At 35.7% G+C, this 19,890-nt stretch overlaps 3 protein-coding genes across 3 annotated transcripts; all 3 read right to left on the bottom strand.

The window, feature by feature from the left end:
- Positions 1-1,227: 1,227 nt before the first annotated feature.
- On the bottom strand, positions 1,228-7,257 carry LOC111715129 (uncharacterized). Its single transcript, XM_023490395.1, has 7 exons — positions 7,146-7,257; positions 5,444-5,526; positions 4,697-4,831; positions 2,981-3,929; positions 1,988-2,926; positions 1,830-1,936; positions 1,228-1,656 (listed from the first exon to the last, which is right to left on the bottom strand). Exons 1-7 carry the CDS (start codon positions 7,242-7,244, stop codon positions 1,596-1,598), a joined length of 2,373 nt encoding a protein of 790 aa, XP_023346163.1. The 5' UTR covers positions 7,245-7,257; the 3' UTR covers positions 1,228-1,595.
- Positions 7,258-9,146: 1,889 nt separating this feature from the next.
- Positions 9,147-14,261, bottom strand: LOC111715136 (uncharacterized). Its single transcript, XM_023490402.1, has 3 exons — positions 13,640-14,261; positions 12,508-12,607; positions 9,147-9,994 (listed from the first exon to the last, which is right to left on the bottom strand). Exons 1-3 carry the CDS (start codon positions 14,228-14,230, stop codon positions 9,858-9,860), a joined length of 828 nt encoding a protein of 275 aa, XP_023346170.1. The 5' UTR covers positions 14,231-14,261; the 3' UTR covers positions 9,147-9,857.
- Positions 14,260-19,649, bottom strand: LOC111715133 (uncharacterized). The gene is made up of 5 exons (XM_023490400.1): positions 19,550-19,649; positions 17,663-17,727; positions 15,495-16,909; positions 15,207-15,434; positions 14,260-14,266 (listed from the first exon to the last, which is right to left on the bottom strand). The coding sequence occupies exons 1-5, from the start codon at positions 19,647-19,649 to the stop codon at positions 14,260-14,262; spliced, it is 1,815 nt and encodes a 604-aa protein (XP_023346168.1).
- Between the last annotated feature and the right edge of the window lie 241 nt (positions 19,650-19,890).

Below are 19,890 nucleotides of genomic sequence, written 5' to 3'. Positions count from 1 at the left end.
ATTCTTATAAGGTTGATATTTCATAATATATTTTTTTTATGATCTGAGAGTTACGTTTGAAAACATTCATTCCTGTTTCGAAGATTTTTGAAAATGAAGACGACATTTTCATATTTTCCATCAAGAATGTTCGAAAATCCAGCGTCAGCCGTGAAAACAATTTGTAACCGAAATATTAATTTAATGAATTATCAACTATATACGAATAGGTCGTAATATCTGAATAATTTGTTTGGAATTAAATTGATTTTTTTACGATCCGAGTTAAATATTGCAACTTTCAGAATTTCTATGTGGACGCAACGTTCTTTGGTATGAGTCGTTTTTAACAATTTTCTCCTTATAGACGCAACAGATAGAAGTAAGACTAGTAGCAATCACCATCGAATATTTTTTGACGTTAGCCTATACCCCCTTTCATTTTTCGCAAACACTCCTTTTAAGTGAACTTTCATTTAAAAAAAGAGGGTCACAAAATTCACAAAACCTATAAACCTGTATCCGATAAAAACCTTGAAAAGTGTTTAATTTCCTCCAATGTTTCTGAAGAGCTAAAAACAGTTGAAAATAATCAATTTTCAATCAGCTTTAAAGGTACTGTTTTGAATTATGTAAAAACAGTTCCTGTCAAAAACCTAATTTTTGTTTTCTGACACACCCTTCTTTTCTTGAAAAGCAATATGGACAAGTAAAATAACATAAAATTGCTCTGTGTAAAATGTGTATAAAGTAGCAGAGGTTCTGTAAATGAAGAATAATAAATGAAGAACTGTAAATAATTGATAATTTACTAAACTTTTCACTTCACGATAAAACGATTGTGTATGCAACTGGAAATTGTAATTCCACTTTTCTCTGGGAAATTTTTATATTTTCTTTACTGATACAATCTATATAATATCATTTACGCAGATATAGGTTTACCAAGGTAGGATGAGACTTAAATAACGGCATAAAATTCTTTAATCCAAAAGTTAAATCAGGTCTTTTGCAGTTAACCTTTAAGTGAAACATTCGGATTTAAAGAAATGTGATTTTTTAAAAATGCACTTTTATTTGTGAAGTCTTCTTGTTTAGGGTACCCAGTTCCAGTAGTGATAAATAATTCATATAGCGCTTTAAAGTCAATTTGAAATGTAAATACTTTAAACTTTTATTGTAGGATTTTTTAAAATTTAGAAAATTAAAAAAGATTTTATCAGAAATTTTTTAATTTTCAAATTTCTAATTAAGTTATTAAGTTTATTTATCGTTGAACTACATTCTTACTGAATATCTATCGTCCATAAACTATCTCCGGACGAAACAAAGACTAGGACTCCTAGGACAATAGAAAATTGGCCCGAAATAGTAGACAGAGTAGGACAAGGAGGACAAATAGGAAAAGTAGAATAAGTAGGACAAGGAGGAAAAGTAGGACCAGAAGGACAAGTAGGACAAGTAGTAAATGTAGGAAATGTAGGACATATAAGACAAGTAGGACAAATACGACAAGTAGGACAAATATGACAAGTAGGACAAATATGACAAGTAGGACAAATAGGACATGTAGGACTTGAATAGTATTTAAAAGTAGAAAGTGGAAAAAAGCAGGATTAATAGGACGGAGCACATCGGAGCTGGAAGGATGAATCTTCAGTCCAGGGACCTCCAGATCTAAACAGAAACATTATTATCTTAAAAAAAGGTTTAATTCAGACATTTTACTACATTATCTAACACCACATATCCGCAAGGAACTTCATATCGAAATCACAATTGAAAATATTCTCATATACATATGATGATTATGATGAATTGTTGTAATAACAAGATAAAGATGAGAATACCTTGTAACTCCTGATCCACGTCTCCAACCCTGGTGAGCATCTGCAGGACAGGATAGTTTACTGTTTCCGCCAGCAGACAGCTCCGCAGCACTCTCCTTTCCTCCAACCTAGAATATCAGGAGTAAAAATGTTCTTAATATTCTCTGGGCTTAATTTACCTGTGGAGAAATCAACCATTGTTTGTTGGTTGGTTCCCAGTATAGATATCTAGGAAGCAGAGCAGCTGTGGGAGCAGGTTTAGACGGAACTGGAGTTGTTGTAACTCTAATGATAGGGATAATTGTGGTGGTAACAGGAGAACCCCACTTTGTAGTGTAGGTTCCTGAACCTGAGGGTTGATATCCACCTACTCCGGGTGGTCGGATAGTAGTACTTGTTCTCCAGTCATATACTCCGGCTACTCCATAGTTCCAGGGTAGTTTAGTAGTTGTAGTTCCTCCACCATCCACTCTACCAATAAACCTCTTTCTCCGGGTTCCACTGCTTGATCTAGGAATAAACTCAGAAGTACTTCTCCGCTCCAGGTCCTGTTTATAGTAGGGCTTTCCATCCCAGATTCCTTCATATAGATATACTCCGAGAAGATACGAAAACTGACTATATCCGGACGGATCTGAACCACTAGGAACGTAGAGAAGCTCTATGCGAGGGGAAGAGCAAACACAACCCTGGTTTGTGAGTATCTGAGCTTGTGTAACTTCAACCTTCTGCTGTTCCTTAAACTGAGATTTTCTCGTTCTCGTATTTTTGTTCGCTTTATCGTTGGCCACGGTTTCAAGTCTGTTTGCATAAGCATCCATAGCCTCCATATAGTCAGGGAGACAGGATTCAGGAACAGGACTGTTGGGTTGAGTTGTAACCCTGTGCTTTCCTCCACCTATAAACTCAACCAGGATGACAGAGGTAAGAGGTGGTGGGATAAAATCATCAATATCAGCCAGAGTTTGCAGTTCTAAACCTGAAATCTTTCCAATTTCTTTATCCTGTGGATTGATTATTCTCATCTCGAACACATACTCTTTGCAGGGTTCGATTGGAACAAGAACTTCGACAATATCGGAGGAGAAAGGAGGATTTTTCTTCACAGGTCCAGCGGCCTAAAAACAATGAATAGTATTTTAAGATTTTCAAAAAAAAAATTAAAAGTTCACCTTCGGAGCAATGTCTGTTGACATTCTGAGAAACTGTTTAGAGAAAGCAGATCTTGAACCCCAGAAACTAGGTTTATCATTACCACTGTATCCGGGTCTACTTGTTGAACTGTAGTCTGGTCTAGCTGTTGTCGAGTAGCTCCAGCCTCCGCCTGGTTTATCAGTTGGAGGCCGTCCTCCGGGATTGTATCCCCAAGTTGTGGATCCAGGTCGACTTGTAGTTCCAGGATTATATCCTTGACCTCCTTGGCCTCCAGACCCCGGATTATATCCTCCCTGGCCCCCAGCGCCGGGATTATATCCTCCTTGGCCTCCGGCGCCCGGATTATATCCTCCCTGGCCTCCAGAGCCAGAATTATATCCTCCTTGTCCTCCAGCGCCCGGATTATATCCTCCTTGGCCTCCAGCGCCCGGATTATATCCTGCTTGGCCTCCAGCGCCCGGATTGTATCCTCCTTGGCCTCCAGTGCCCGGATTATATCCAGCTTGACCTCTGGACCCCGAATTATAACCTCCATTCTCGTATGCCCATCCTCTGGAAGGTTTCCCTCCATTTCCTCCGACATTTCTCCCTGTACCGTATGGTTCCCAAGTATATTCTCCGAACCTTGGTGATATCTCATTAGAAGGATAAGTTGCAGTAGTAGTTACAGGAGCCGGAGTAGATCCTGTTCTCTGAGCAGAAGATAACCCCGCAGCTCCGGATTTCCGAGTCCCAGTAACCTCCACATGCTTGATACAGCTGGCGAAGGTTATGAATTTAGTCTCAAACTTGACGCTTGCCTTTGTCAGGTCGAATTGTTTGGAGACAGGATCCTGGTAATATCCGAGAGTAAAGTGTTTAAGAACATCATTACTGTTAAAACTAGGTAGAGCTGCACTGTTATATCGAGCAGTTTCACTGGGCTTTAAATCTCTGTTACTTGAATCATCTTCTTCCAACTCTATGCTATATACAGAAATAAGAATAATAAAGGAATTGAGTCTTTCCCACAAACTCTGATTTTCTTACATCTGTATCTTTGCAACCCAATGTCATAGACCTTTGATATTTCAAACTACAGCCATAACCAGAAAACTGTGGAATATGAAGACGACATTACAGCATTTCTGAAGTGTATTTGATGTTGTTTAAAGCATATAGCTTAAGTAAAATGGGTCTATTTACACTGAACAATTGCTGTGCCTCATGGTCAATGTGCTATTAAAAGTCATAACTTGAGTTTAAAAGTCGACTTCCTATTCCAGAGTTTTCACTGTATGACTTCTTTTACACGATAAGGTTCCAAAGAAAAAGGGATGAGCAAATTTGAGTTTGTGGCAAAAACTCAAGTCCTTTCCTTAAAGTTGGTTTTAGTATAGGAGCATTTGTTGTTCCTCACATTTAAGAAATAGATAAAAGGAACTCCCACACCCTTTCAAAAATCAAGTGTCTGGCAGAAATTTAAACAAAGCTTAACTTGAGAAGCGCTACGTTTGTTTGCAGTCCTTAAACGGAGTTTCTCCACCCTCGTATATTCTTTGCAAAGCTTAAAATGTTGGTCACCATATCGGCTAATTTTATCAGTTTAGCAAAGAAATATGAAGGAACTCCGATTAAAAAGAGTGTACTGCAGTTTCTGGGAGGAATGTAAACACATGAACAGTGCTGCCCAGGCTACGCTTTTTTTACATTCCATCCAAAAATTGCAGTACACGTGAGTAGTTTGTTCTGACCTGAAATAATGGAAAACACATGGTTCAATATCAACAATCTTTGTTTGCGTATTTTTGTCTGGGATAATAAACTTCCTCCCTTGACCCTTCTGCTGACCATCCTTCCAGACCCATAGATAGTATTTATCCACACATCTAAACATAGATAGTATTTATTCACACATCTAAACATAGATAGTGTTTAAACATGAAATATAAAAAACATAGTTTTAATGTAGCATTAAAGCTCAGTAACAAAATTTAAAGAAATTCTTTTGTGAAATGGACTGTGCAATTTAATTATGTTTCTCATTAAAACAGTTAAAAGACGACTTTTATTCAGCTTTATGGTACAAAGGTGTCTCACTAAAAATTACGATTGAGGAACGATTTAAAGGTCGTCTTTGATTTTTGACGGACATTATTAAAATTAATAGCTTTCTGTAATATGACGTGAACTCTGAAAAGCTTATGAGTCATGACATCCTTTTGCCTTTAAATATTGATCCTTAACCCGTCTCTCAATTGATTCGCATAGGATCTACAGTTAACTACAGTAAAAACCAAAAACGGTAGAATTCGACTTTCTTGTCTTTAAATCATAAAACGACGTCATAGATATTATGCATTTTGCAACTGAACACATGTAGAGATATAAAAGTAGCAAAAATTACATGATTTATCCAATTAAAAGAAAGAACTAAGACGACATTAAATTCCACAAATATCTGGTCCTCACTGTATCATTAATTACTAAAATATTATTACTTGCTGTTTTTGATAATCGCACTCCAGTCCACAAGAACCTTACTAGGGTCCGTTTTAGAGGTCTGACTCACTTTAGGGGTTCCCTGAATTCAAAATGGCTTTATGGTTTATATTGTTACAAAGGAAATAGTTTTACTATTAACTTATTAAATAACGTAAAAGGGGTCTGTTTACATTGCACAATAGCTGTGTCTCATGTTCATTGAACTATTTAAATTGAGTTTATTAAAGTTGCCTAGACCTATTCCAGAATTTTATGTTTCTTACTGTATTAATAGTGTATTTTATAATGAAAAAGAAATGAAATTTTTTTGTTAACATGTTTTAAAAAAGTTAAAATTTTTAGAAATCTAAAAAATTGAATAGATACAGTGTAACCAAAAAAGAAGACGACTGTTAAACTCAATTTATAACGGGGAATAGTCCAACGAACATAAAAACGGTATTGTTATATTGTCAATAAGCAACATCCCCCCTACTAAACTTTTGACCTACTAACTTTCCGACCTACTGCAATATCGGACCTACGCCAGATGTTTATTTTTGAATTATTTGAGGGTTAGGTTAGGTTAAGATAATTTTAGGGCCGAGTGCTGCGGCTAAGGGGCCGAGAGCCGCGGCTAGTGGGGGCCATCTAGCAGCTTTAAAACCACGTGTTAGTAGGTCGGATGTGTAGTATATTGGATTAGTATAGGTCAGAAGTGGAGTATAGCGGATTTGCGTAGGTCGAAAGATACACCATCCATGAAAACATTAATTGTGCAGTGTAACTGTACACAGACAAATACGTAATAAGTTGATTTTCAACCTAGTGGTAAAACAATTTGCTTTCAAAACAACATCAAATACAATTCAGATTGATAAAATGTCGTCTTCCTTTTCCAAAATTTTATTGCTCCCACAGTAGAAAGAAATTAGGTTGATTTAAAACAAATGAAAGGTTGGCATTAAATTGAAATACATGAAATACAAAAACATAGCTTTAATACAACATTAAAGCTCAGTAACAAAATATAAAGAAATTCTTTTGTGAAATGGATTGTTTTGTTAAAGGGACTGAATACGATTTTTGAAAATTTTGAGGTAAAGGGACTGTACGCGCAATTTCAAGTGACCCATCAAGCAAAGATGGCAAAACCCAATTTACAACGGTGACCTTGAAACAATAGTCTGATCAGACATATAGAAGATAACGTCGTTTTCTCGACTCGAAAAAGTGCTTAATTCTTGAAATTTCTTCATCGCTCCTGATAAGCAAGAAATGCACAATTCACTTTTGAAGAGAAAACACAAATGAAGATAAACAGCTTTTTAAAAAAATTTGGATATCTGGCATTGCCATCTTTGCATAGAGGGTCAATTTTCTAAAAAACTTTTACTTAAAGTAAAAGTACCCAGGATTCAATCCTGTAAAAAGGACAGAGTTTGCTCGAAAAATACATCCCGATCGTTAGTGCCATGGTCGGCACCTCCCGGCTCATCATGGCTAACAACTGGCTCAATCAAAGAAACACTCAGAAAACTTTCAATACTTTCCTAAATCATACTTGATCAGCTTGATCAGACAAAGCTTTTAAGGGTATCGTTGTAAATCTGACATTGCCATCTTTGCATAAAGGGTCAATTGAAGTTACGCTTGCAGTCCCTTTAAGTATTGATTTTAGCAATAAATAAGATTTCTAGGTTTCTTTAAAGTTCCAACCTTATCCCACTTAGCACTTGAGATATAGCAGGAAGAATATACAGCTGATATAAGGGATAGGAGGAGCAGGAGCAGGATTGATCCTTGCATCCTGATCATCAGATCTCTACTGAACACTTCTCAGGGTATCATCTTCCACTGAGGGTGAAGAAAATTGGACATTTTTTAATTTTAAGAATCATCGTAAACTAATACTCTTTTTATTTTCATTCCTGATCCTGATAATCATCTGGTGAAAAACTATAGTTAATATCAACCCTTTAAATTTCCCGATATCTAACAAAATCCACGAAAATGAGTTCACCATATGTGGACTTTAATTCTGCAAAAACAAGTTTATGTCAAACAAATATTGACTTTTATACTTATTTTATGCATAACCTACATTATCGTAAGAAAAGGATTTTTTTTTCAAATTGTAAATTTGAAAATTAAAAACACGTAAACCTGCAAACCAATAAATTGCAAACATGTAAACATGTAAAGCCTATAAATCTCAAGCATGTAAACATGTATACCTATCAATTGCAAACATGTAAACATGTAAACCAATACACTGAAAACATGCAATCATGTAAACCTATAAAGTTGCAAACATGCAAACCTGTAAACCTATAAATTGCAAATATGTAAACCTGTAAACTATAAAAATGAAAACTTTTAAACCTATAAATCTATAAATTGCAAACATGTAAACCTATAAAGCTGCAAATATGTAACCCTATAAAATTGCAAACATGTAAAGATGTAAACCTATAAAAATGCAAACATGTAACTCTATAAAACTACAAACATTAAACCTGTAAACCTATAAAAATGAAAACTTGTAAACCTGTAAGCTTATAAATTGCAGACATGAAAACCTTTAAAGCTGCAAACATGTAAACCTGCAAAGCCTACACAATTCTCCGGCAATCTGCGATCTTTAAATCTACGATCTTAAATCTGCTGTCTTTAAATCTACGATCTTAAATCTGCTGTCTTTAAAACTGATATCGTTAAATCTGCTGTCTTTAAAACTGATATCGTTAAATCTGCTGTCTTTAAAACTGATATCGTTAAATCTGCTGTCTTTAAAACTGCGATCTGGAAATCTACAAATCCACAAAAATCTTCCTCAGCTCTGTATATATATGTATGATATCAAGCTATAAACTAAATAAAGGGACTGTAAGCGTAATTTCAAGTGACCCTCCATGCAAGGATGACAATGTCCGATTTACAACCGTACCCTGAAAAGCTTTGTCTGATCAAGTATGAATTATATATTCATGTTTATAAATTCAAAAACTAATTATTTTCAATTTGTCTTTGGCAAATTTGTATGGAGGGTCATTTGAAATTACGTTTCCAGTCCCTTTAACCTTATATATTTCAACCTGAAAGCATAGAACCTGCAAATTATGCTTTGAAATGATAGTTTTTAAAAACAAGGCTCAAATGTCGAAAATATCTTATTGCTGTAGAAAGACTTATTAAAGGAATAATGTGATATACAAATAAGAATTTTCGCATATAAGTATATCTTTGCACGCTGTACGCCTATGAAATCTGCTGGATCAAATAGCCAAAGTATGAAAATCAAATAGCTAAAGTATGAAAATCAAATAGCCAAAGTATGAAAATCTAATAGCTAAAGTATGAAAATCAAATAGCCAAAGTATGAAAATCAAATAGCTAAAGTATGAAAATCAAATAGCTAAAGTTTGAAATATCAGTGGTTTATAAGATTAACAAGATCAAGATATAAGAGTGAGAAAACAGAATTTACACAGCTAGAATTTGCAAAGGGATTCGCCAATAAGTTGCACCTTGCAAAAATAAAACTATTAGCAAATTAGATTTGCGTATATTGTAATAAACTCCTCTTAAAATCTTTTAATTCAGGAACTTAATAATACAATTTAATAACAGACAGACACAAAACAAGACAAGACAAAATTTTTAAATAATTTAAATAATAATAAATTAAGATTCACATTCTAACAGATCAAAACTAAAAATTTTTACCAAAATATTTGAACTGAATTCGAATTTCTATTTACTAATTTATCCTTCACTAGGTTTACTACACAAAGGGTCCCTTCTATTCAGGGTTCCCTTCCCTGGGGTTCCTTTTACAAGGGTTCCCTTCACAAGGGTTCCTTTTACTAGATTTCCTTCACTAGGTTTCTATCACATAGGGTTCCTTTCAGTACTAAGGTTCCTTTCAATAGGGTTAACTTCACTAATGTTTTCTTCTCACATGTTCCTTTCAATAAGGTTTCTATCACTAGGGTTCCCTTCAGTACTAAGGGTTTCTTCACTATAGGTTCCCTTCACAAAGTTTCCCTGTACGTTGTAGTTCTCTCCCTTCGCCAGGGTTTCCTTCTCAGAGGGCCCTTCAGTATTACGGTTCTCTTACTAGGTTTCCTTCACAAAGGGTCCCTTCACCAGGATTCCCCTCACTAGGGTTCCTGTCACTAAGGTTCCTTTCACTAGAGTTTCTTTTAATAAGGTTCCTTTCACTAGGGTTCTCTTCACTAGGGTTCCTTTCACTAGGGTTCCTTACCCACTAGGGTTCGTTTCACTAGGGTTCGTTTCACTAGGGTTCCTTTCACTAAGGTTCCTTTTACTAGGATTTCCCTCGCTAGGGGTCCCTTCAGTACTAAGGTTCCCTTCAGTTCTAAGGTTCCTTACACTAAGAAGGGTCCTTCACTAAGGTTCCCTGCGCTATGGTTCTCTCTCTTCACTTTTTAGTTTGACAGGATAAAGCTGATTGTACTTGAGTTGATTCCTGACTAGATGCTTCTCCAGGTCCCCGAACACCAGTGGTGGAGGGGTACCCGGAGTCCAGGATTCATCTCCTTCTGAAATCAATCAAATATTAATCAACGTATTCCTTTTTTGTAATTATTTGCTCTGCAATTTTGTCCCTTTTATAATAATTACAAAGGATAAAATTAATAATCTGTTCGGGGCCATGGACCAAACCATGAAATTAGTATTTGGTAATATTTTATATATTTAATTCAAAATATGTTTTACAATTTTTAGAAGATATCGGTTCACAACCAGGGAATAGGAATAAAGGGAAGGGTAATGGCGCTGGTCTGGCATGCTAAAGCCAGTCGCACTGCTTTGCAGACGAGTTGGGTATTACACACGCACACTCTTTTGGTACAGACACACAACATGACTACAGTCAAGGAAATTGCAGAAAAATGTCATCAATTTTATTTATGCTTGAATAACGAATAATGTATTGTAAAGTTTAATCAAATTATATTCTTTGCATGAAAATTTGGCTTATAGTGTTGACTTAAATACGTAAATAATATATTACATGTATATTAAACTTTTTTTAAAGTAAACAATTAACAATAAACAAATGCACTCTCCGAGACTGTACAAATACCGAGATTCTTATGTACTGTATGGCAACCGCAAAAAAAGTCCTTGGAAAAAAAGTTTCCGGAAAAAAGTCTTAAAATTTCACACTAAAAATCCTCTGGAAAAAAGTCTCCGGAAATAAGGTCCTACCAATTCGAGACTTTATTTTCTAGGACTTTTTTTCTGGCTCCAGTATGTATTTTAGGAAAAAAAGTTCCAGGAATCCAAAACACAGGACTTTATTTCCAGTGACATTTTTTCCAAGGACTTGAGAATATTCTGACTTTTTTCCAAAGTTTTTATTTCCAGGTTTTTTTTCCAGACATTTTTTTCCCGGGACTTTCTTACATAAATTCGTACTGTATATACCTACAGTACACGCCTTCGGTTCGGTATTCCTTACAAACACTCTTTTGGTACAGACACACACACATGACGTTTCCGCCCCTGTTCACAACGTATCTCCACGTTGTCTGCGGGGTACATGTACAGTACACGTTTCGAATTTTCTGTACGCTTCCTTTAAAGTGCAGTAATTGAACCAGTCTCATTCTTCAAGTCTACATCATAGATAGATAGATTGCGCACAAGACGACATTTCTCAATCTAACAGAAATAAATATACACAGACGTTTGATAGACATTCTATATTTATAGATTTTTTGGGTTAGTTGTGAACATTGACTGTCGTAATGTCATTAAGTACATGCGATGTATGTACATGAGTTCTGAAGAAAGCAATTTAAATTTAGTTTATTCGTCTTCAACTTATATCTATTATATCTATAATATCTATAATATCTATTATATCTATTATATCTATTGTATCTATTATATCTATTATATCTATTATATCTATTATATCTATTATATCTTTATATGTTCTACACAGAAATAAGAGAGTACATAGATCTATTAAAAGCTAAAATATTCGATAGTTACGTTGTGTATTGGGTACACGACCTATAAACAGACGTCTATATTCAGGGATATTTTAGGATCCTTTGGATACGAAATATAAAACCTTCAAAAATAGACTAAATTCATAAATTACGTTGTTACCAGTTTAAAAATTGTAAAACTTAACCCTTGAATTGGTATTATATGCAATAAAACCCTTTCGTGAAAATGTAGCATGTCGTGCCAGTACAACCATAGGGCTACGTAGGCCACCCTCTGAAAGCAGATAAACAGTCTCTCTAAAAATATCTATTCCGTGGTTCTACATGTACAGGAGAAGATTTAAAGTCTTGAATATTGTTCTGTTTCCTTTTAAGACGAATATTTGGTGTTTGCTGAGTATGTTTACAATGCACTCTAGGGAGAAATATAATGAGACAAGAAAACAAAATGAGAACAAGTTCAGATGAAAACCTCTATATAGTCTTCATTATGGAATGAGAGGATCTCTGAAAACCCGCTGTACCGTACCGCTGTACTGTACCGTACCGCTGTACTGTACCGTACCGTACCGTTGTACCATACCATACCGTTGTACCGTACCGTACCGTACCGCTGTACAGTACCGTATCGCTGAACCGTACCGTACCTCTATACCGTACCGTACCGTACCGTTGTACTTCCGTGAATTTCGGGATTTTTAACAACGTTTACACTCCCTTTACAGAATATTTCTGAATTGTTTAAAGCTGTTCATGTGACCTTGTTTACTAATTATTATTAGATTACAGGTTTGCACATATCATTAGTTATTCTTCTCTAAATTATTCTTACTTTGCTTCTACAATATTAGATTACTCCTGGAGTAGGTTTCCTTCTAATATTTACCTTGGTTCTACAGTATTAGATTACTTCTGGAGTAGGTTACCCTGGTTCTACAGTATTTGATTACTCCTGGAGTAGGTTTCCTTCTAATATTTACCCTGGTTCTACAGTATAAGATTACTCCTTAAGTAGGTTTCCTTCTAATATTTACCCTGGTTCTACAGTATTAGATTACTCCTGGAGTAGGTTTCCTTTTAATATTTACCTTGGTTTTCCAGTATTTGATTGCTCCATTTCTTCTTCTCCTGTTCAGTGCTGGAGGTGGAGAAAGGTGGGTATTCTCTCCAGTAGTTATCCCACCAAACCTTTAACAAAGGATCGTTACGAAGAAACTGATGACTCGTCTTTAATCTTAACTTTAATTCTATATTATTGCATCCTGATGTTTTAAATCTAGATATTTCAAACTATAAATTCTGCTAGAGCAAATAATCAAACAGGTTTACACAACCTGGTTGAGAAAATATAAATATTACACAATTTGCTTGTTTTCTTTGCTGCTGACTGTAAATTAAGAAAATAAAGTGTAAAGTTTTGACGAGTAAAATCAAAAATCAAATCTATATTTACTCTGTTTGGGTGTCTGATTGTTTGTATCAAATAAACGTCAAAACGGCTAAACCAATTAGGCCCAAACTTTTTATGGCAAACCTCATATGATCCCAAGGAAGGTTCATGAAAATTTTCTACCAAAACAAAATGGAGACATTTTTTGCGCCAATTTAAATAGATCAATCCGTGAAAATTTGAGAATGTTAAAAATGGAAACTTTTAGAGCAAGGTTTTGAGGCTGAAATTGTTATTGTAATATTTTTAAATATTACAAATAATGATATCCTAATTATAAAGTTTGAATGTTATAGTTGGTATGGTTTCACTTGAATGAATCTGATTTGTTGATGGCCAAACAGTTTCTAAATAATGATCCAAATAATTCTGCCGATTCATCTAAAACCTTTTATTTAACGTAACAAATAATTCAAGGGCACCCCCCCCCCCCGGTTGGCGTATAGCACCAGTGATTATAAAAAAAAACAATATGCATAACTTGAAGAACACACAGCATACATTAATTGATTTATAAAGTAAAAAATAGTTCAGATATGATTGGGTCAAAAATAAAAATCTAATTCTTATGAAAAAATAGCAGAAATTAATTTGTACTGTGCTGCCTTCTGGAATTGATGGGGTTTAAAACCGAGCTAAGACGATGCCCGTGGTTCTCCCGAGTTCCCCAATCATAATTTGAGACGAATTGGTCAAGGGGTTTATGAGCTATGATCGGACATAAAAACAGACAAACAGAGATTACTACTTAATGTATATAGATGATTTACCTTGTCATTGTCAACTGAAGGATTTCCTTGTCTTTTCCGAGATTTAGAAAATTGTTTTTTGGTGCTATTTCTAGATCCATATGTTTGAGTTTTAATACTATTCCTAGACCTTGAAGGTTGAGTTTTAGCACTATTCCTAGATCTATATCCAAAACCTTGAAAAATGGAACTATCTCTAGAGGGTTCATGTTTGTTGATGGTAGATTCTAGAATGTTCTGATCCGTTCGTCGTTGACTGACATTAATCTTCTGTCCATTATGTTCTGCTGTAGAATGTGAGTTTAGTTTGTTTCTATCATCTCTAGGAGCACTTTCACGATACACTGGATTGGATATTCTTCTTGAACCCTGGAGCTTATCCAGGATTGAGGTTGGAACACGTTCTTTTCTCCGGGTTGTATATGGAGCAGGTAGTTTCTCTGGTCTGTATAAAGGCCCTGTTCCTCCGAATCTGTTACTAGAGCTGAACGAACTAAGAACCCTGGTTCTCATTTCTCGGATCATCTGACCCATCCTACGGATGATGGAATACGGAAAGTTGAGAACATCGTCCCCGGCTCGTCGTATTTTTATCCCAGCTAGAGAATACATCTTACCAGCAGTCTGTACACCATCAACAATCACTTTCTGAAATACAATTAGTAATTAACGATTTTATTGATGGGTTGATGAACGGTCTCGACAAAATGTGAAATTTAGGGAAAATCATGATTTGATGATAAACAATACTATACGAAGTGTTTCAAGAGCTGCAAGCTCCCACGCAAAAACCGATGAGACTTTTTCAATTTTCTTCATCAAAAATAATACTAAAACCAAGTGCTGGGGAGTCCTAAAATGTACATGTACATGTCTAGGCTCACAAAAAAGAAAAGTGAGTCAGTTAAATAAATAAAAGGATAAGTGAGCCAGCTAAGTAAAATAAAGGATATTTGAGTCAGTTAAGTAAAATAAAGGATATTTGAGTCAGTTAAGTAAAATAAAGGATATTTGAGTCAGTTAAGTAAAATAAAGGATAAGTGAGTCAGTTAAGTAAAATAAAGGATAAGTGAGTCAGTTAGGTAAAATAAAGGATAAGTGAGTCAGTTAAGTAAAATAAAGTATAAGTGAGTCAGTTAGGTAAAATAAAGGATAAGTGAGTCAGTTAAGTAAAATAAAGGATAAATGAGTCAGTTAGGTAAAATATAGTAAAAGTGAGTCAGTTAAGTAAAATAAAGGATAAGTGAGTCAGTTAGGTAAAAGAAAGTATAAGTGAGTCAGTTAAGTAAAATAAAGGATAACAGAGTCAGTTAGGTAAAATAAAGTGTAGGTGAGTCAGTTAAGTAAGATAAAGGATAAGTGAGTCAGTTAGGCAAAATAAAGTATAAGTGAGTCAGTTAAGTAAAATAAAGGATATTTGAGTCAGTTAGGTAACATAAAGGATAAGTGAGTCAGTTAAGTTAAATAAAGGATAAGTCAGCCAGTTAAATAAAATAAAGGATAAGTGAGTCAGTTAAGTAAAATAAAGGATAAGTGAGTCAGTTAAGTAAAATAAAGGATAAGTGAGTCAGTTAAGTAAAATANTAACGGAACAGAAATGGAATCACTCTGTCCTGAGAACGCCATATCAACATAAATCTTAGGAATAACAATAATCCTACTCCTACTCCCACTTTGCTCCTGGTCTTGTCTCCTGCCCGAGGTTGGTCTTCTCCGGTTAGGTTTCAGACCTCGAGCTCCAGGTGGAGATATTCCTTTATCTTTTGGTGGAGAGAAAATTGGTTTATAGAACACCATTCCGTCCACTCTTCTGTTACTATAAATATAGAGTTTATCAAAACTGTTAGATTAAAAGAATTCTTCTTGTTATTTTTACCTGGAGGTTTGTTGTCTAAAATCTTTCTCGGGTTGAACATTCGGAAGTTCATATCTTCGGAAGGTTTGTTCAGTTATCTGATCAGGATCCGTCCGGACTGTAACAGGTTTTAATAGTTTCTCCGGGTTAGATTTATCAGCTGGGAAATCCTCTTGCTGCTCTTGGTTGGTTTTTGAAGCTGCTAGATCCTTCGGTCGTTCCAGGTTGGTTTGTACAGCTTCTGGATCTTCTATCTGCTCCGGGTTGGTTGGTGCAGCTGCTGGGTCCTCTATCTGCTCCGGGTTAGTTGGTGTAGCTGCTGGGTCCTTTATCTTCTCCGGGTTCGTTTTTGTCACTGATAGATCCTCCGGTCGTACCGCGTTGTCCGGATCCGCCATACCTTCCGAGTTGGGGTTTGTAGGATTTTTAATACCATCTGGTTCATCCACTCCGGTTGTGGAATCCTGCTTGTCTAGATTAGTTTCCGGATCAACACTACGATTTGCAGTGTTTATTACTGGATTAGAGCTGCTTGAATCAGTTACCGGATTTACTTTCCGCTTTCGGTTGGTTTGTTTGGAAACAGAATCCATCATTTGCTGAGAGATTGATGGTTCAACTTCCGGATGGACTTTATTCTCCGGGTTGGTTGCTCTACTCATCGGATCCGGGTAGTTGGGACTGGATACCGGATCCGGGAAGTCGGGACCGGTTACCGGATTCACCTCACGCTCCGTGTAAGTTTGCCCGGTAACTGGGTTCCATTTATTTACCGAATCTACTCTGCGTCCTAGGTTGGTATGTTTTATTACCGTTTCTGGGAAGGATAATCTTGTGTTGGGAGTAACTCTACGTCCCAGGTTGGTTTGTCTTGTTCCAAGCTCTGCTCTACGCCTTGGGAAGGATGGTCTAGTTTCTTGATTACCAATTATCTCCGGGTAGGGTGGTCTAGTTGCATGATCACTTATTAGCTCCGGGTAGTGTAGTCTAGTTGCATGATCTCCTATTAGCTCTGGGTAGTGTGGTCTAGTTGCATGATCTCCTACTAGCTCTGGGTAGTGTGGTCTAGTTGCATGATCTCCTATTAGCTCTGGGTAGTGTGGTCTAGTTGCATGATCTCCTACTAGCTCTGAGTAGTGTGGTCTAGTTGCATGATCACCTACTAGCTCTGGGTAGTGTGGTCTAGTTGCATGATCTCCTATTAGCTCTGGGTAGTGTGGTCTAGATATCGGATCCACTATAAGCTCTGTGAATCTAACTGGTGGAGTTGTGTTCCATGCTGGCTCCGGAGAAGTAGATGAGGTAGGGAAGGGCGTGGGAGGAGTATGCGGCTGGAAACCCCAAACCCTGTCAATATCATCCGGAGAGGATCTTACATCTTGATCATCAGGATGTAGGAGGAATTTAGGCCAAGGAACTGTGGTCGTTCTTCTTCCCTGGAATATCAAATCATGTTTAACAGTTTAAACCAGAACTTCGGAGAATTTGAAAGAATTTATAAAATGTCGTTTTCTAAACCTGATAATGGAATGCTGCAGATTTAAAGTTCTTCAATTGAATAATCATATGGAGGTCTTTAAAACTTCATGGCTAATTATTATTTATACAATTACTTAGATTTAGTTTTAACAGTAAAAGAAAACTTCGAAAAATTGTTAAGAAGAGGGATTTTACAAATTCTTTTGATGTCTTCGAAAGTTCTGCAGTTAAACTGTTTTTAATATTTAATTGTTTAAAGATTCAAGTAGCAAGTGAATTTACAGGAAATTTAGCACTACTAATAGCTTTTTTTTGAGTAATAGACGTCAGTAAATAACGATATTATGAAAAAAGTCAGCGTAAAATCTTATTCAATTCATCCTTTATCTTTGCAACCCGATGTTGTAAACCTTTTGATATGTCACACTTTAACTATTTTACCCAGCATAATATAACAGAATACAACTGCATCTGAGGCCGAATTTAAAGAATTTAAGCCGCGGCTCAAATGTACGTGGTTGGTTCCACTTAAAATCGTATTCATTGTTTCAAGATTTAACGTTGGTGCCCAATTGAAACTGGTTTTTGGCGGATTTAAGACGCGGCTCAAATTCATTAAATTCGGACACAGGCTGCATAAATAAGAACTAGAAAGCAACGGTATGAGGTGAGTAATCTCTTTATTTGAATGTTTAAAGAAAATTATTTACCTTGTGTTTAATCTGATCTTGTTTATGAAGTGAAGACTGTAGGGTCTGTAAACCCAAAACAAAACCTTGATGCAACAGTTTTTATAAATCAATAATTTTACTGTAAGCGTAATTTAAAGTGACCCGACATACAAAGATGTGGAAGATATTGTCGTTTTTTTCTAGGCTTTAAAATGTTTAATTTTGATCATTCCAATCTGTTTTCCTGCAGTAGTAATGCGTAAGTCACTTTTGCAGAGAAGTGTAAAATCAGTTTTCCAAATTATAAATATGGAAACCTAATTCATAATTAATCAGACAAAGATTTTAAGGTTTGTCGTCTTTGCATTGAGGTTTAATTGAAAATACATATTTAGTCCCTCTAAGCGGGATCCTTTGTTGAATTTAATATTAATTTCAAAAAGCTGTGCCATTCCTAAATTTGCGAGGAGGATTAGAGAACGCATGATGATCAACCAAAAAAAAGTTTATTNAACCCTTCCAAATACACATATACACTCCTAATCCTACCCTTCCAAATACCCATATACACTCCTAATCCTACCCTTCCAAATACACATATACACTCCTAATCCTACCCTTCCAAATACACATATACACTCCTAATTCTTCCAAATACACATATACACTCCTAATCCTACGCCATTTCCACTTTTCCAATTATCTTTTAATAATTTTAGAGGACTAACTTCTGGAAGACGACATATGAACATGTCTTCTCTGATTTTCAACAGAAGGTCCGTAATTCGTTGATAATATCGTAGACAAACAATAAACAGTTGAAAGAGTTAACACAGATTCTTTTTTATCTAAATATCTTGTTAAAAGTATACGGATAAAGTAGAGTAGAAAAGTCAATCTGCGGAATTAAATCAAATTTAAAGTTTAATTCTTCTTGTTAATATCTGAATGATTTGTTTAGAATTAAATTGATTTGTTTACGATCCGAGTTGAATGTTGCATCTATCTGAATTTGTATGGACACTACGTTCTTCGGTATTAGTCGTTTTTAACAATTTTATCCTTATGGACGCAACATATAGAAGTAAGATTAGTAGCGATCAAAAGTGCCTTTTTATCGCATTAAGTCTATACCCCCTTTAATTTTTTGCAAACACTCCCTTTAATGTCGTCTTCCTATTCCACAATTTTCTGGTTCTCGCTGTATTCAAATTTTCTAAATTAATAATAGATAGGCACATAAAACCTTCTCCTAATTTTCGTGTTTATTGGGACACACTGGACAATATCTCTGCAGTGGGATTATTTCACATTATTTTTGGGACCACAGTACGACGCAGTCAAATCCAATAAAATATTAACATATTTTTTCTAGATAAGATTTTAATTTCCTCTCGACTTTTAACTCTGCACATAAAACGGGAGGAATTCTTACAACTATAAAATTCTTGGTAGAATTCCAAGCTTGAACTGTTGGTTTCATTTGGTGGGACGAATTTACAATATTTTTCAGGTCATGTTGCTTCTTGCTAATTCGAAGAGAATTCAGTTACAGTGAGAATAAGAAAACAATGGAATAGGAAGACGACTTTTAGACTCAAGTTATGACTTTATATATAGTGATGAGCATGAGGTCTTACAATTGTGCAGTGTATACAGAACTTATAAGTCGTTTCTAGTCAATCTATTTGCTTTGTAACAACAGGGAATTATTGTTTTTATGCCGTCTTCCTATTCCACAGTTTTCTGGTTCTTAATGTATAAAAACTACGATCTAAAACATAAGGGTTCAATTCATTCTGGCTTTTATTTAACTCCTGCACTGCAAGCCTCTTGGAACCCCCTGGATATCCCTGGAAACCCCTGGATATATTTAAAACCCCCTGAATATCCCTGNAACTGGAACCCCCTGGATATCCCTGGCACCTCCTGGATATCCCTGGAACCCCCTGGATATCCGTTGAACCCCCTGGATATCCCAGAACCCCCTGTAGAGCACCCTGTCAGCCAACACACCTCCCACCATCATATCAAGTTTTCAGCCATATATCATCAAATCTTTCCTATTCATCCTGGAATGAGATCACATTACTCCAGGTTCAGGATCCTTAAACAAACCTCTCAGCCCTTAGAATCCGACCATTAATAATCAATATTCAAATATTCTCCTCAACCTGTTTGTAAATAGGGTTGAAGCTTTTATTTCTAACATATATCTGACTACGTATGATGCTATCTATGAAGAATTTGCGGACAGATCTGAAGTA

Source organism: Eurytemora carolleeae, unplaced genomic scaffold (genome assembly GCF_000591075.1).
Source record: "Eurytemora carolleeae unplaced genomic scaffold, Eaff_2.0 scaffold1711, whole genome shotgun sequence".
NCBI lineage: Eukaryota > Metazoa > Arthropoda > Copepoda > Calanoida > Temoridae > Eurytemora > Eurytemora carolleeae.
This window is presented reverse-complemented; position numbering and strand designations above follow the sequence as displayed.